A 16,314-nucleotide genomic window follows, 5' to 3' on the forward strand; every position below is an offset into this window, starting at 1 on the left:
AAACTGCTGTTGATTGTGGGATTGGTAGCGGCGTGAAGGGGCGCTGTTAGGATTTGAAACACACAGATTGTACTAGGGATTGATTCTTGGAGCTTGAACATGTACTGGTGAATGGCAGCGCAATGGACTATGTGTGCAAGCTTAAGCTGCCCAGGGCAGTTTGATAAGGGGGCCATGGAAAGACATTTTAAACTTGACAAAAACTATTGTGTGTTCTTGCCCGCCGCCGCCGCTGGCCTGCCCAAAGTATAACTGACCGAAGTAAAAACAGGTCTCCTTTTAGTATTCTCTGCTGCTTGAGTTTGTTGGACGTCTACAATTTGAAACCTATCTGTGTATTTGTAAAGCACACTATTACCCACAAGGGTATCCTGGCGCGGAGGGTTTCATGGCTTTGGTATGGGTACTGCATATCAACATCTCATTAATCATGACATATATTTGTGCCAATTGTTTAACAGACGCCCATTTTCAAAATGATATTCAACTGCATACCCATCCTTAAAGAGAATGTGATATTATCCTTCTGATAATTGTCTGATACCATGGCATAAACGTATAATACTATAATGCTCCATCTTGAAACATAATCATAAGCAAACTCATAATCCATTTGCTTACCTGCTCCCTTTTCCACTTCTACATTAGTGAGACATGCTGCTAAAATTATCTTTCCATATTCCATTGCTATGCGTTTCCCAAAAGATCTTGGAGTAATAAACGGTAGTGCAACTAATGTCTGACCTCTAATGGAGTATAAAATAAAGACACTTTGGACAAGGATCATGTCCCCTCTTAGCTGTAGTTCAAATATTTTAGAGATACCTCAAATGAGCGTTGCATCGGGCATGAAGGCTAAAATTGCATGCACAAAGCCCTACCTCGCAATGTGTAATTTTATCACCCATCCTCATATGGGAGTGACGTCCGTAAACGTCTGCTTTTAGTCTGACTCGGTGACCGGAACTGCTACCGTAGCGCTTTTAAAGTCCTAATTTATTTTCTGTACCTAGAAGAAACGTCATGAGTGACTGATGCCAACCAACTATATGCTAATATTCCCACATCTATGAAAGACCTCACGAAGAGTATTTGTTGATTGTTTTCGAATTTTACTTTTGTAAAACGTTGAAAGAAAAACCAATCAGAAATAAAAGTTTAACAGCTTCTCACTTAAGAACTTTATAACCATGAAACGTTACAGATTTTTATTTGGATGCTAAATGTCAGAAGTAGTCAAATGCATTTTCTCCCACTCTGAATAAGAAGAATGCAGTTTGGTTCCATAGAAGTTCTTGACGGTGCATATTCCACAGCGCTTTCCGTGATGCTTTAACTTCACTCAACAATACACAAGTGTTGGAACAAATCTTAGATTCTTTCAGCAAGTTGCAAAAAGCGTGGTGAGAAGCAATTAATGAATATGATCACGATAAGGACGCCGGTAGACGCTGAGGGCAAGTCTGGCGTTTTCCTTGCGGGAGCGAGCTGCAAGGCGTGATAATTGCTAACAGATGCCGCCACTGCTCCCTCCTGCAAGGGAAACGCCAAACGTGCACAAGTGCCCATAAAGAACAGTGCAAACATGCACAAGTTTTAGCTACAGTGCTGAGCGATGCCAAGAGGTCTCTCTAAGCAGCGCTTGCACGCAGCGCAGGCAAGACCTAAAAGGTAGTTGCCTAAAAGTGGACAGTGGAAGGACACCCTCAATCTGGTTCTGCTCCAGTGGAGGGGCAGACAAGATATACAACACTAGCCTTCGAACAGGAAGCAGGAAAACGTTAGTGACAGTAAAGCCAACCAATGGTAATAAATGGGCGGGCAGCAAGCTCCTCCAAGTTCTTGTTAAGTCCCCAACAAGTCTTTTGCAGCCACAGTTGCGCTATCTGGTAGGTTCGACCTAAGGAGTGCTGCCAAAATTCTAAACGCAAACTGCAGGGAGAAGCCTGTATATGCTAGTGACCAACAAGCAAGATTCAATGAAGCACAGGAAAGTTTGCACATTCTCATTCACATCTAAAATTCAGACCTCCTTAACAGTTGTACTAAAATAGAAGTACTCTGGCAACTCTGGAGGAACACCCTTGTGCTGTACCTAAAGGTGCTCATGAAAGTGACCGATGCACCCTTACGCAGCTTAAAACAGCCTTTATGACGCTTTGCTTCATGACATTTTCATGACCAAACTACAATCCACAAGCACAAGTGTGCATTTGATTATTACAATTTAATATTGTGACAGCAATTCTTCAATGATGAAAGACCATGCTGGTGATCTTCGAGAGTTCTATAGTAATAAATGAGCTTGTTTTTCAACACCTGCTGCTCACAAGTTTTACATTACCACCACTTTCCAGCCTAAAGTAGATGAGCTCAAATGTAGCCTTACAGATTCAAAAACAATTTCTGGCTTTCCCTCCAGAAGAAATAGGTATTGCAGTGGAACTGGAATGGGTGAAGGACTCTGAATGCACCCGAGAACTGAGGCAGCGACTGTCACACACTCAATGTTGCATTTGAGAAAGTAAATAAGACTACAGTTCTTGAAAAGGTTCCAAGACCACTGCAGGCCCTAGGTAAGTACCACAAGTTACCTGCAACCACTGCAGACCAATTTCAGTTTTAAACCAAGAAATGCCTCTTCCACTTAAGCCATGTGCACCATCCACCAGCGACAGTTCTTACAAAGGAGGAGCTAGTGTGCCACTGAACAGACCGCTTTGTCCTCTGCAGTATGTCATGTGCTGCTTGTACTAATACTGGTACCTCGCTTTAAACTCCCAAGTACAAAAAGCTTTGATCCGAACCTGTTCTAGTGTTCCTTGCAAATACAATTTGTCTGCTGAGCTTTCTGAGGGTGGGCCTTCTTCTATGCTAGAATACTCCCTTTCACAAAAGCAACGCCAATAGGTCTGGTCTTTAGTTTTGAGCAATTGTTAAAGTGCAAGGGCAAAGTAGAACTGCCAACTAAACACATTGGCTGTGACACCATTGACGGTGTTGGGTGTATGGTCATTAGTAGCGCACTGAGTAGATGAGCGAAGGATATGTTGCTTCTTTGTGGCTGTACATTTTGGCCAGGAAAGAGTCAACCCTGTAAGACTCAAAGCCTCTGTGCATCCATGCCCTTGTAAACCATAGCATTTTATGACACCGAGCATGAAAGATGAACACTGAGGGCGCCTTTAGTATGGTAACACATACCATGACACAAACCATATTAACAGCATTTGGCTGAAATGTGTCAAGCTACTATAGGTCTGGTGTAAGCACTTAAAAACAACTGAGCTAATTCTAAAGCAGAATGTGATTACTTTGTACACTTACCAACCTCTCAGTCCCCCCTCTCCTACCCCCCTCCCGGAAAAGGTTGTTGTCCATGAAGGCAGAACCTGTCAAACCGCACATTACTGGGAAAAGCCTGGTCTATGTCACCGCCATTGGTGGTATAAAAGCCGCCTGCTGATGTGCTTGAAATAAACTATATGAACAGCAGTACATCAGAGCTGCTTTGTAACCTGTACAGAGTGCAACTGTCCCTCTCACCCTTTTTGAGTTCATTAGGAAGAAAGTAGGACACAGGACCTAACATAGTCCATGCATGTGTGCAGCAGCTCTGTAACTGTGAGGAGGATAATACTGCTGGTTAAGACGCAGGCATGTGTATAAATATTCTGTTTAGGATCCACTGTGTCCGTGTCAAAGGACTAAGCGTAAGAGCCAGTAACAAACAGCCCTATGCCCCGATGGTGCGGTAAAGAACAACATACAGATTACAGCCAAGTTAGGGGTCTGCACGTAACAATTGGCACCCAGAAAGACTATCAGAATCTATGCCTACAGAAAACTTCTGCTTGGCGACATGACCCTTGCAGCCAATGATCTCCGTGGTAGGACTGGGAGTCCTCCTGCAGAGTGGTGAAAGGAGGCTGATGATGTTCGTGACCCCTGGCACGCAAGAGAAACTGGTAATGGAGGTGAGAGCAGCGTGAAAAACAAGGCGTAATTACTAATTGTGCGAGGTTGTGCAGCAGAACACTGTTTTGGAAGAGATCACACTCAGTAATTTGCAGCAGTGGAAGATACATACCCTGCCTTTGGCATATATTTTCTGACCTCAATAAAAAGAAGCAAACCCAAAGATGACTTTGCCATGCAGCTAGTAGTAGGGTCTGCTCACCTGGGGCGGGAAGGAGAGGGGAGGAGACTGTCTAGTCTTAGCTGAAGTTCCTTGTGGGTAGAAGGATACGATACTTGACGTGGAAAAAGCTGAGGTTACATTTGTGCTATTAGCTCTAACTCATGGATATAATCTCATGACAGAGGCTTGAAAACCAGATGCTGACCAATGCTCATTATATTGAATATATTTTCCGTCAATTCTACACATAATGTACTTTCCGAGTCATCACTCATGATGGGAGTTAGACGTGTTGTGTCTTAGTGCACAAGCAGAGTGTAATTGTGTTGCAGCAGAAACAAACCCAGAAGCAGCTATTATTTGCAACATCCGTGGATACGCCCTGCCAGCTAGTATATAACCAGCTGACAGTAACCGCACTTTACAAGGAAAGGCTGTAGGTGCATAAGCTTACATAAGTACACAAGATCAAAGCCCTTTCAATGACTTCCAATTTGTCATAAGTTTGTTGGGATTTGTAGCTGAAATGAAATAACGTTGATGGCAAAAAAAGTTCCAATTGATAAGTCAACATTAAACCTCCTTGTTTGCATGAATGAATGGATCGACTTCTTGCTACCCACGCCATAGTGATACAGTCTAAAGAGCGAATTCTTCACTCCTGTACTTGAGGCCAACATGGCAGAAGTTTTTCCTGTGCAAAGCAACAAGCAAAACCGACTGCTTTGGTGCCCACTTCTAATGTAATATGAAACAGCTGAATTCAAAATTGGAGGGAGAACGACAAGGCGTTTTCCTTTTGTTTTGATTTGTGAGAGGATCAGGACTCAAACATCCTAAGGGTGAGAAACGGTGCAGTCTCACCTGTAAACTGTCCATTTGCTGGGGTAAAATGCGCAAGAAGTCATCTGGCAGGTTGCCTAGTAAAGGGGGATTCCAGTTCCTGTAACGTCTCTGTGTCTGCGGGCAACTGGAGCTCTGTACATCAATTCTGCAGTCCAAAAAAAAGGCAGGGTCAAATGAAGCGAACTAATATCTAAAGAGAAAGAGCAAACTGTTGAGAAAAATATCCTTGCATTAAACTCCCTTGAAGAACATTCTGACCCAAATATATCAACACCAATCAAGTAAAGATAGAAAACTAAGTTAGCAACACCACCATAAAAAAATTAAGAAATTTAGTACTGAACATAAGGTGTTTTGCCCAATCATTTTTCTTTTTCTGTGCAATGAAACCAACAGCTATTGAACTTGCATATCGTCTAGTAAAAACAAGAGGCACAACATTAAACACAAGCTAGATCAGAGGCAGGTTCAAGTAAGAACTCATCACCTATCCAGTAACGAAAGTCTCCCAAGGAAAGGTGCTCTCCATGATCCACACTCTTGAATGTATTTCTCTCCAGTGGTGGGACGCTCTAACCCTTTCCAAGCACAGCTGTTAATGCCATTGTGCTCAACAAAGGGGTAAGGAAAGCTTCATAAGAGAAAGCTTCGCCTTAAAAAAAGCAAGCCCTCTGATATCTCAGACATCCATTTTCTGTTTCAGCTTCTAAATTCACAGGTAGGATATGTGATTCTGGATTTGGCAGCATACGCGGTCTTAGAGCTACCATGTCACCATACCCCGTTAAAAAGACCCCTTTGTGAGTGGGTAGAAGACAAAGAGCCTCTTCTGAAGTGTGCGTCTTCACCTCTACTCGGACCCACCAGGATACTCTGAAACCAACCACTCTCCTCCTTGAAATACATCAACGAGGATTTCGGCACAAACAGTGTGTGGTGAACATGCCAAAAGTGAGCCATGTTCGCCACCTGGTTAATCTTTACATTTCTCCTGGCAAAAAGCACAATAACAAATATTGGACATTCTGGGTTGGAAGGAAAATAATTTTTTACTTTAGTTGAAGTTTTTTTTATTTGTTGACTCAATAATTGTTCCCAGTAGCCCACATTCCTTCAGAGCCTGAATAAAATTATAAATGTAAGAGTGGTGGAAAAATATTGAATTTATTATGGGAAGGAAGTCTGGCATGCATGCCAAAGTATTTTTCCACTTCTTATAGGATACTGTGGTCCTGCCACTGGAGGGCTCTCAATTCTAGGAGTGAAGAACTCAATACAGACCCATCATGGCCCAAACCCATGCCTTAGTTCCATTTCCATTTCTAAAGCTCATGGTGCAAGCCAGCTTCAGAGTCAAAAGCAGTGATTACCAAAACCTTGTGCCCTCCACCAATCCGCTTTCTGTATGCAGGTTACCACCAAAAGGCGCTCCTGTTTGGGGCTACTCACCTTAAATGCCCGGTCCTGCACAGCACTTTCTGAGGGGATGCTGAGACACTTCATACATTTTGCCCTCTCTCAAAAGCCATCAATTATTCTTCCAAGAAGGATTTTCTGCAGAGCTGCGGTAAAAGGTTTTTATACAAGTGGCACAAACATGGCTCAATTCATTTGTTTTCTTTGGAATGTGTCCATTGGTGTTTTGCTTTTATTTTTACATTCATCAGATGCAGTTATTTTGTTATACCAACAAGTGTTTGCAATTACATTAAACAATAACAGAGGCTCGATTTCGTTTTATATGTTACTAAATTAATGCTTAATCTCTGCCACCATTAAAAGGATGAGGGTCGCTAGCGAACTTCTTTTTTTGTAGTGTGCTTTTTCAATTAAAAAAATTGTGTTTTAAACAGTTTCCTAAAGTATTACCGATAGCAACTTCGTACATAAGAATATTCCATTTCATACAACATTTTGAGTTTCAAAGGAGATTTCTTCTTGGTCTTACAATCCATTACTTCGGAGGTTTCCCAAACAAAGCTCAGAACTCTATGCTCTGAATGTGTCCAGACCCGTTTATCACATTACACATTGTGTAGCTCTCATTACAGGCAGCACGCTCATTTTTTCCCTACACTGTTGTTTTCTCTGCTCCAGGCGTTTAAGCAGATTTGCTGCGGGCAGCCCATGAGCCTGGATTTTAGGACTCTGACCCAATATTTTAAAAATGATTACTCCTATTAGACGACACATTAACACCTGGCTCAGATTTATTTTAACATATACATATACACACACACACACAAACATATATACATATATATATATATATATATATATATACACACACACACACATGTATGAGCAAGGCGACAGGATCGCCGAAACGCGTCGGATCGCGGCACCCTTGACACTGCATTCAATATGAAAAAATAAAAAGAATTTTGCTGCAGAAACTACCGGAGTGGTGTCCGTTTCTCTGCCTGGCAGTGCTGTTTGTTCGGTGCTCTGGGGAGCGTTACTTGCATATACACACACATATATATACACATATATATACACATATATACACACATACATACACACCTATGTATACATATATATACATACAGACTGACGAAGGCTGCATTGACAGCCGAAAACGCGTTCTCTGTGCTACTGGGTCGGAGGAGGCTCAATGAAATAAATGCCTTTTAACCCAGCACTCTTCGTGTGCGTGCCCTTTTCTGTGAGGAGTAGGGTTGGATTATATATTTATATATATATTTATATATATATATCAAAAGCAGTCCTGTCCGCTATTCACGCGAACTTAGCAGGCGCTGACCTCTCTCCCCAAGTATCAAATCAAGATTTCAGTAAATCGCCATCACAACAAAATCGGGTCAGCAGTGGTATTTATTTTGCAAATCGTGAAGCAAGTGATCTCCTCGACGCATTTCGCCCCTCAAGCGGATACACACACACACACATATATATATATATATATATATACACACACACACACACACACACACACACAAACATACACACGCACACACACACACACGACCTTTCCATATTTCGAATTGTGAAAGTCCAAGTCCCAGCTTATTGTATGCAAATGTATAACCTGCATAACTGCAAATGCATAACCTACGGTACACATGGACTGTGGCTAAAATACAGTTTTCAGATCAGAGTTAAGTTATCTTTATCGAAAAATATAAACTAGAATGATTAACATTTCAGAAAACTACCCTCTTTACGATAACAATGTAAATATAGGAATAAAGCATCTTACTAGTACGAAACACAATTAAAATGTTACTTGCAGGCACAGAGCCTAATGAAGCGACCTGGTGGCCACCATGGTTAAAGTTGAAATTAGGTACCACGCTGATCGAAGGAATCACTCGAACGTGCTTGGACAGCTGTTCACAGCAAGGAAATAGAACGAGGAATGCAGCTGCCACACTGCGTGCCGCAGCTCGCTCCCGACAGCAAAATGCAGTGTGAGTGACCATTACAAAAGAGATGAGACATGACCCGCCTTTAGCCCATTTGCGTGCTTTCATTATTAAAAGACACATGCAAAAGCCAATCCAATGTGTGGGAGGAGTCCGGCCCACACAGAGTAAACACAAGAAGCCTTGCAGAGCAGCGCATGCGCACTGGCTCAGGCTCGACCTAAAAAGCCAGGCATTAAGGTCTTTCTGAAGGCAATTAGTTCAGTGAGTAACCATAAATCCGGCTGGAGATAGGTACTGTCGATGGGTGCCAGCAACGAGAACCTTGCCCCCCCCGCACCCCTCCCCCCGCCACCTCCATTTCACTTTACTGAATCTCAGGGCAGTCAATAGATTTCCTGTGGATATGCAAAGCTCTTTTGAAGGAGCGCATTTCAACACTTATTTGGCTGCTAATCACGGAGAATTAAAATACTAAGCAACACGTTTAAAATGGTATTTGCTGTTTATAGGTAGCCAGTTGAGTGGTTTCAGGAGAGGTGCAGTAGTTGGTTCTGCAATGAGTCTTGAACTCCAATCTTGCCAGCGCGTTCTGAACCATCTGCAGTCTGGCAATGTAGCATTTGGGAAGGCAAAAATATATAATACTAGCAAAGTCTAGGCTTGATCCAATCACTGCTTCCAGGATAGTCCAAGGGCTCGGGAGAAAGAAATGACTGTAGTTACTTAGTGGTCTTAAGAACACAGATATATCTTGAGACCACAGCATCAATTTATGGTCTTAACGATAGCTGGTGGTCCCCTAGGACCAGACCTTTAGCAGCTGGCTTTGGTACAGGGAGGAGGCCCATTTTTATAGGCCATCATTGATTGATTCAGAGGGTTACATATTTATTTACCACTACAATTTCAGTTTTCTCTGCATTCGGTTTCAGATGATTGTTCCCCATCCATCTACACACAAAAAGCATTATACCCTGGTATTTTTCTTATGTGCGAGCATGCTCATCAAGACACAATAAGATGTGTGAATCGTCAGCATAGTTATAAATCTGGCATCCCAGATTAAAGAGCTCTTTTATTAGGGGTCGGATATAGATATTAAAGAGACGAGATGAAGGGGCAGAACCTCGTGGAACCCCACAATCAACTGATCTCAGCCGCAGCCCTAAACGAGTATAGCTGCACTGACCGCGTTCTATTCTTCAGGAATGAATCAAGCCATTTATGGGCTATCACCAAGTCACCCGCATCCTGAGCACGAAGTACGATTTTATGGTTTATCGTCTCCAAGGCAAGCATGGTTTGGGGTAACCTAGTCATGAAAGGACACTAACCAGAAGGACATGCAGAGTCAAACATCCAGCTGTGCTTTTACGATGGCTGCCCCCAAGCTAATGTTAGAATGGCATTTGAGACCATGGCCTGATGTTAGGCCAGACCTTTCTGAAATCTCCGATATATTGCTCCTCAATGTGGATACCTCTAACTCATTCTTTTTCTCTCACCCAAGTCTCTCCAATTTGGACATATGGTGCACGTCAATGCAAATGAAGATTTTTCCTACACTTTCATTAATTACTTTCACTATTAAAACAACTTCAAATTAACCAAGGTAAAAATCAAATTACACAAAACAATAATGCCGACTGCCTGGCAGTTGTCTGCTTCTTACTGAGCAGGCCCAGGAAAACATAGAAAGGAAGAAAAATAAAAGGAGGTGGGGAAAAGCGGCTTGTATTTTGTCCTTGTATTTTGTCCTACGTCCCAGGATTGGCCATTACTATTTTTCTTAACAAAAATAGAATCTTATTTGCATACCTCTGACATGCTAACCATTAAGCTATCCCGCTTTTTTATTCTTGACAGGACTGGAGACTTCAGGTTTCTGTGAAAGGCTCTTTTCACATTTACCTGACCCTTTTGGTAAATTTTAAACCAGGCGTCAGAGTTCATGTAGCTGTGTGAGATTGTCCTTTGTGTAATTTCCGCACTAGGTTATGGTGTTTTTTTTAGTCAAGGAAGAAATTTTTTCACAGGTTGCGCAAACCCCTCCAATGTCACATTGTGATGGCTCATTACTTACATTTATACATGACATAAGCTACCATGACTCACTTACCGTGGAGGTGGGGTGGGTGGGGCTTGTGGGTATTTTCTGTCGAATATGTGCATGTCATAGGATGGGGGAGAATATACAGGAGGTGGTTCTTCGTCTGAACTGTCTGGCTCCAATGTTCGTTCCAGAACCTAAATAAAAACATTTCAAATGTTACAAAAGTAACTTGAAGCAGACGTTTATGATGAAGGAAGCAGCTTATAAACATACCACGAAGGGAGCAAAACAACTTACGGGAAAAACGAGGATATGTCATGTTTTTTTAAACGCCCTGCTTTTGGTTATCACATTTAATGCATTAGAAACAACAGAATGGCAAGACTGTACATTTTACACGGGGCTCAATGGTTAGAGCGGCAGACCCTGATGCAGAGGTCTGGCCCGGGACTAGGGTTCAATTCCCGCCTTGGCGGCTCTTGGACTCAATCTCTCCGGACCTGATAATTCTCGCCTCGGTGCCTAGTCTAATCATGGGTCCCACTCTGTGACTCTGGGCAATAGCTTGCTTAATCTCCACAATGGCCCCAGCAGCGCTTGGATGCCTGGCTTCACCTTGGGGGTGCCCAGGAGTGGACATTTCACATGGAAAAGCCAGGTAGGGTTCCACAGCGGTATGAGTGCGTGCCAGGACGCCCAGTTGCGTGGGCAGCCGTGCGCTTTACAAATACAACACATTTACATTTTACAACGCAACTATTACAACGCAGTACCATTACAACAAATCCATTACAACGCAGGTGCCTTTACAACGCATGCTATTAAAACGCATGCTATTACAACGCAGGTGCTATTACAATGCAGGTGCTATTACAACGCATGTTTTAACAATGTAAGTATTATTTTTTATTTTGTATTTCAATTAAATATAAAATGAATTATTAATTAATATTAAAAAAATATAGTCAATTAAAAATAATTTAAAATGTAAAAAATTAAGTTTATAATTTACAGATAATTAATATAGGTATTTGTAAATTAATTAAATCAAATAGATTAGTTATTAAAAATAAATACTTAAGTATTAATACTGAACAAAAAAATTAAGTGTAATATCTCTCTAATTAAATTTAATTAATAGTTAAAATATAGAATGTAAAAAAATACGAAAGTATTAATACCCAAGAAAAATATTAAGTGTAATATCTGTTTTTAAATTTAATTAGATCAATTTTAAAAATGAGAAATATATAATTAAATTAAATTATTTAAATTAATAGTCAATAATTAAAATTAATAATTCGTAATTATTAAAACCTAATAATTAAAAAAGTAATATTTAATAATTAAATTGCATGTATTTAATATTTAAGTATTAATACTAAACAAAAATATTAAGTGTAATATTTCTCTAATTCAATTTAAGTAATAGTTAAAATATAGAATTTAAACAACAAAAAATTAAGTATTAATACTCAAGTAAAAAATGTATATGCGTTGTAATGGTATGCGTTATATTTGTTTTCGTTGTAATGGTACTTTTCAATTATATATATTACTTCGCGATGTAATGGTATGCGTTGTAAAATCGTTCATTGTAATGGTACTTGCGTTGTAATAAATGCGTTGTAATGGTATGCGTTGTAAAAGCATGCGTTGTAGTGTCATACATCCATTTTACACAGCAGTTTCAAGAAGAGACACAGGATCATGAAGGCTCTGTAAACTAGCACGGATAACTACAAGCCAGGACGCGTCCGGCAGATTTTAAGATCTGGCCCTTACAAACACTTTGAAAATGCTAAGGATTGCAAAGCCACTACCAGGATTACGCAGGTCCTGAAATAAAAATAATGGTAAAGTACTTCTTATCTTGACAGCACCAATACGAACACTGATGAAATGGGAGTTTTCTTTGACCCAGTCAAATGAACTGAGTTTCAGGAAACTATAGTGTTTGGGTGAAGGGTTGGAATCTACAGGGCAACGACTGCCTGGGTGGTGTTACACATGTAGGAGTGAAACATAACTCGCAGGATGTTTGAGCTCTGGGTGTGGTGGTGAGCCACTGTAAGCATTAGGCTCCTTCCATTTCCATGTATAAAAAAATCTTGCGATTGCAAAATGGTACGTTTTGCATTACTTGACATTCTGATTAAGATCAACAAGTGCTCCGTAATGAACAATTTACCATTTGCATTTCTTTTTTATATGGGTCACAAATAGAGTGAGTACACGTGTACAGTAAAGTGCTTCACATAAAGATAAAGGAAAAATCAAAATCATACAACTTAATAACAAATAACTTAGATTAAATATCTCACGGTTTCAAGAAAAATCAAACTGAAGATAGTACAAAACGCAGACTCAAAGAAAACTATATTTCTGACCTGTAGGTAATTCCAGATTGGCCGTGAAACAGAATTTATTGGGGAGGTTGCAGGTCTGGTTGGACCAATACAATATATTAACTCCCCATCAAGCTGGATTTAGGTTGAAGACATCTACCATAGATCAGCTGTTTAGATTACAGCTAATCTACTGGAAAACCATAATATTGGAAGGGGGTTCTCTCTACCTAACATTCGTGGACTTAATATGCGCATTCAATATGGTGGATCGAGACCAGTTGTGGGGCCTTCTGCACGAGATGGGGGCGCCAGATTACCTTTGCCAACCGCTCAAACGCCTTCACAATGGCACTTTTCCCAGAATAAGATTTGGGAATGGCAGGAAACTATCGGCTCCTTTTCCTGTTGAGAAGGGAGTGAGACAGGGCTGTGTGCTAGCTCCAACCCTTTTCTCCCTCTTTCTCAACGGACTAATCAAGGATCGTTTGGCTGTTAGGGATATAGATTGCCCGAAACTTGCTAACCGCAAAATACCTGCACTAATGTTTGCGGATGACACGCTTCTGCTATCGAAAACACTCATGGGGATGCTGGTGTCCTAGTAGAATTTAGCTTGTTTTGTAAAAAAAAAGGAATCTAGAGGTAAACATAAAAAAAACCAAGTACATGGTTTTTCATGCTGATTCAACCAACTGCCCGCACCCTAAATTAGATTCAAGTCCTTAGAGAGGGTCCCAGTTTTTGACTGCCAGGGCCTTACTCTAAATGAGAAAGTGGAATGGGTCCCCAGATAAATAAGGCAAATTTAAAACTCATCCAGGCAAGTGGGAAAATTCTAAAAGTACATAGGAACTGCGCCGTAAAAGTTATCGGCCCGCCCGCAGAAATATATAAGGTTCAGGCAAGGGGAGCCACGTTGTATGGAGCCGAACTCTGGGGCCAACGTCCTAGTAACATTCTGACAGCTACTGAAAATAATATTTTAAGGAAAATCCTGGGTCTCCCGCAAAGTACCCCTCTAATTCCGCTCAGGATAGACATGGGCATTACTCCTATTGCCGATTTGATAGCCTTTCGCCCGCGTCTCTACTGGCGAAGGCTAAGGAGCACCCTTGAGCTGGAACATTATAGAGAGGAACTTAAATCAGTTTTGTCTATTCGGGGGGTGGGGCAGATTCCCTGGTTGTCTTTTATTCAAAATGAATTCTACAAAATAGGGAGAAATGACCGGTGGGCTGCACCTGAAGAGTTTTGTCCCACCATATCCAAACAATCATTAATATTGGTCCTGAAAGAACAGAGACTGGCAAGTATGATCCAGACAGCAGACTAGTCTTACCTTCAGGTTTCTAGACATAAAGCAGCACTATAGTTTGGAGCCTGTGCTATTCAACCCCTTTTAGCCAAGAAACTGTACCTCCTATTCAGGTGGGGACGCTCCCCCTTTATGCATTTACCAATAACTGGGTGGGTGCAAAAAAGCTGCTATGCCCCGTGTGCAAGAATGTGGAAGAAACAGAGATCATGTGATTTTTTTTGCCCTTTATATAGTGCTGCTAGATCTAAATGGGTCCTTCAACTCTGTAGGAATCTGGGTATTAGAAACTACAGAGAGGTTTATAGGTTATTTAAACATGATACCTATCCAGTTTTTGTTGTGACAATTGCTAAATTTGTATTCGCAATGTGGAGCAAACGAAGATGCCTTGTCAGTAGTTAGAGCAGTGACCATAGCTGTCGTCGTTCCACTTAAAGTTCAATTTCCCTGATTTTAAATGTTATTAATCGAAGGTTACTTCTTTATACCCTTCACATTTGCTGATTTATATTTTTAAATAGTATGTGCCATAGGCTGATGTTACGTGATACGTCACAAATGTTATACTTAAATGTGATACTTATATATGCTCAATGCACTTCATGGGTCACTCCCTCGACAGGGCGTGACCCTTTTCCCTTTTGCTACCTTTTTAGGTCTCGCTGGCGTTGCAGGGCGAAGCCCTGCCGCCAACGAGACTTATAGCCGCCTTGCTCCGTGCCAAGGGAGTCAGAGCAGTGAGCGAGCAGCTCCAGGCCTGTGCACGAGCCGACTCAGGTCCGTGAACGCGCGGGAACGTCAAAGTGCACGTTCACGCGCGTCACGCTCCTGTCCTCCCGCGTCTCTTCCGAGGCGCGCTCCAGGCCGACTTGTGGTGGTGCGTGTTCCAGCGTTAGGTAAGTGAGGGCCGGGGGGGATTTGTTTGCTTGTTAGCAGGGCTACTGGTGTGTGGCAGCCACAGGGACCTTAGCCTCGCAGCGAGGGAAGGTGGGCGCTGCGTCGCTGCTCAGGAAGCTCATTGTGCACATCTTCCCCCTTTCATGCCTCGGCCTCCTGTGCGCAGTGGCGGGACTAGCTCCTCTAACCAGCGCTTAGGCCCGAACTTCAGCTCAGCTACCCCCAGCCCTGTTAAAAGTTATTGTGACTAAATTCGGTCTGCAAACACGCAAAATTTCATTCCTAGAGGAACAATGGGCTGGTTCCAGTATTTAAAAAAAGAAATTTTTAAGAGTGCGACTGTAATGGTGTACATGTATTTCTTATACTGTGACTTTAATATGTTGGAACACTTCTCTCTGTGATTCCGATCTCGTGTGAGATTCTGGAATACACGGGGTTGTTTTAGCAGTTGAGAGCTAGACCTGTGGCTGAGGGATTAATTAAAGCTTGCTCTTAAGTCTTCTTCTCTCCAGTCTGTTTTATTCAATCAACAGACACTACATTTATTGGCGACGATCGGGTGAACCCTACCTCAACACAGGCGAGGAAACGAATAATGCTCCTGCTCCTCCAGCGGCGGTAAATTTAAAAAGGAAGCGGAGTCTTCCCAGCGGCTGATATTCTACAAATCAGAAGATTACGCGGTGAGGAGTTTGGTTGAGAGTGCGGATTGTTACTTTAAAAGAAAGAAAATATATATAAAAGAATAAAGAAATTGGGAAAGCGTTAGTTTCACGTGCTTGCTCTCGCGAAGTGAAGGACTCGCGACCAGCTGACGCAGAGCTACACGTCAGAAGCAGTGTGCTTCTGACGTCTTCTGTTTGCGTTTCAAGAATTTAACGCCTGCGTTTCAAGAGCAGCGGACGCTCTGAAGCCTCGCGTCTACGTTTCAAGAACAGTGTTGGAAGCGCTGCGTTCCATTTAGAAAACAAAGACTGGGTCAGAATTAGAATATAAAAACACACACAGAAGAAGGAAGCCTGTATTATTACATCACAAAGCTTGAAAAAGATGTGCGCAAAGGATTGAAGTCTAAATTATTAAGTCACAAAGCTGTATGTTGATTAAAAGAAAAGAAAGAAATTGAACTTACTTTGGATAATTACATCATAAGAGAGAAAAGAATTGAAGAGCAAAATATAGGAGGAAGTCAAAAAGACTATTTAAATATATAATAGTTTTGGAAACTATAATAAATAAAAGTAAAAGAGAGGCATATTTATTAATAAAAAAAACAAATTAAAAAAAATAATAAAAATAAAATATATATATAT

General features: G+C 41.4%; 1 protein-coding gene across 5 annotated transcripts in view; it reads right to left on the bottom strand.

Annotated features, from left to right (window-relative positions):
* The window catches only part of CUEDC1 (CUE domain containing 1), a 1,101,926-nt gene that overhangs the window by 198,217 nt on the left and 887,395 nt on the right, over positions 1 to 16,314 (bottom strand). For all 5 annotated transcript variants that reach the window (XM_078679741.1, XM_078679742.1, XM_078679740.1 and 2 more), the window contains 2 exons: positions 10,499 to 10,626; positions 5,006 to 5,132 (listed from right to left, as the gene is read on the bottom strand). In XM_078679741.1, the coding sequence (XP_078535867.1) occupies positions 5,006 to 5,132; positions 10,499 to 10,626 (255 nt within the window). The remainder of the gene's footprint in view (positions 1 to 5,005; positions 5,133 to 10,498; positions 10,627 to 16,314) is intronic.

This window comes from Lissotriton helveticus, chromosome 3_1, assembly GCF_964261635.1.
Source record: "Lissotriton helveticus chromosome 3_1, aLisHel1.1, whole genome shotgun sequence".
Classification (NCBI taxonomy): domain Eukaryota; kingdom Metazoa; phylum Chordata; class Amphibia; order Caudata; family Salamandridae; genus Lissotriton; species Lissotriton helveticus.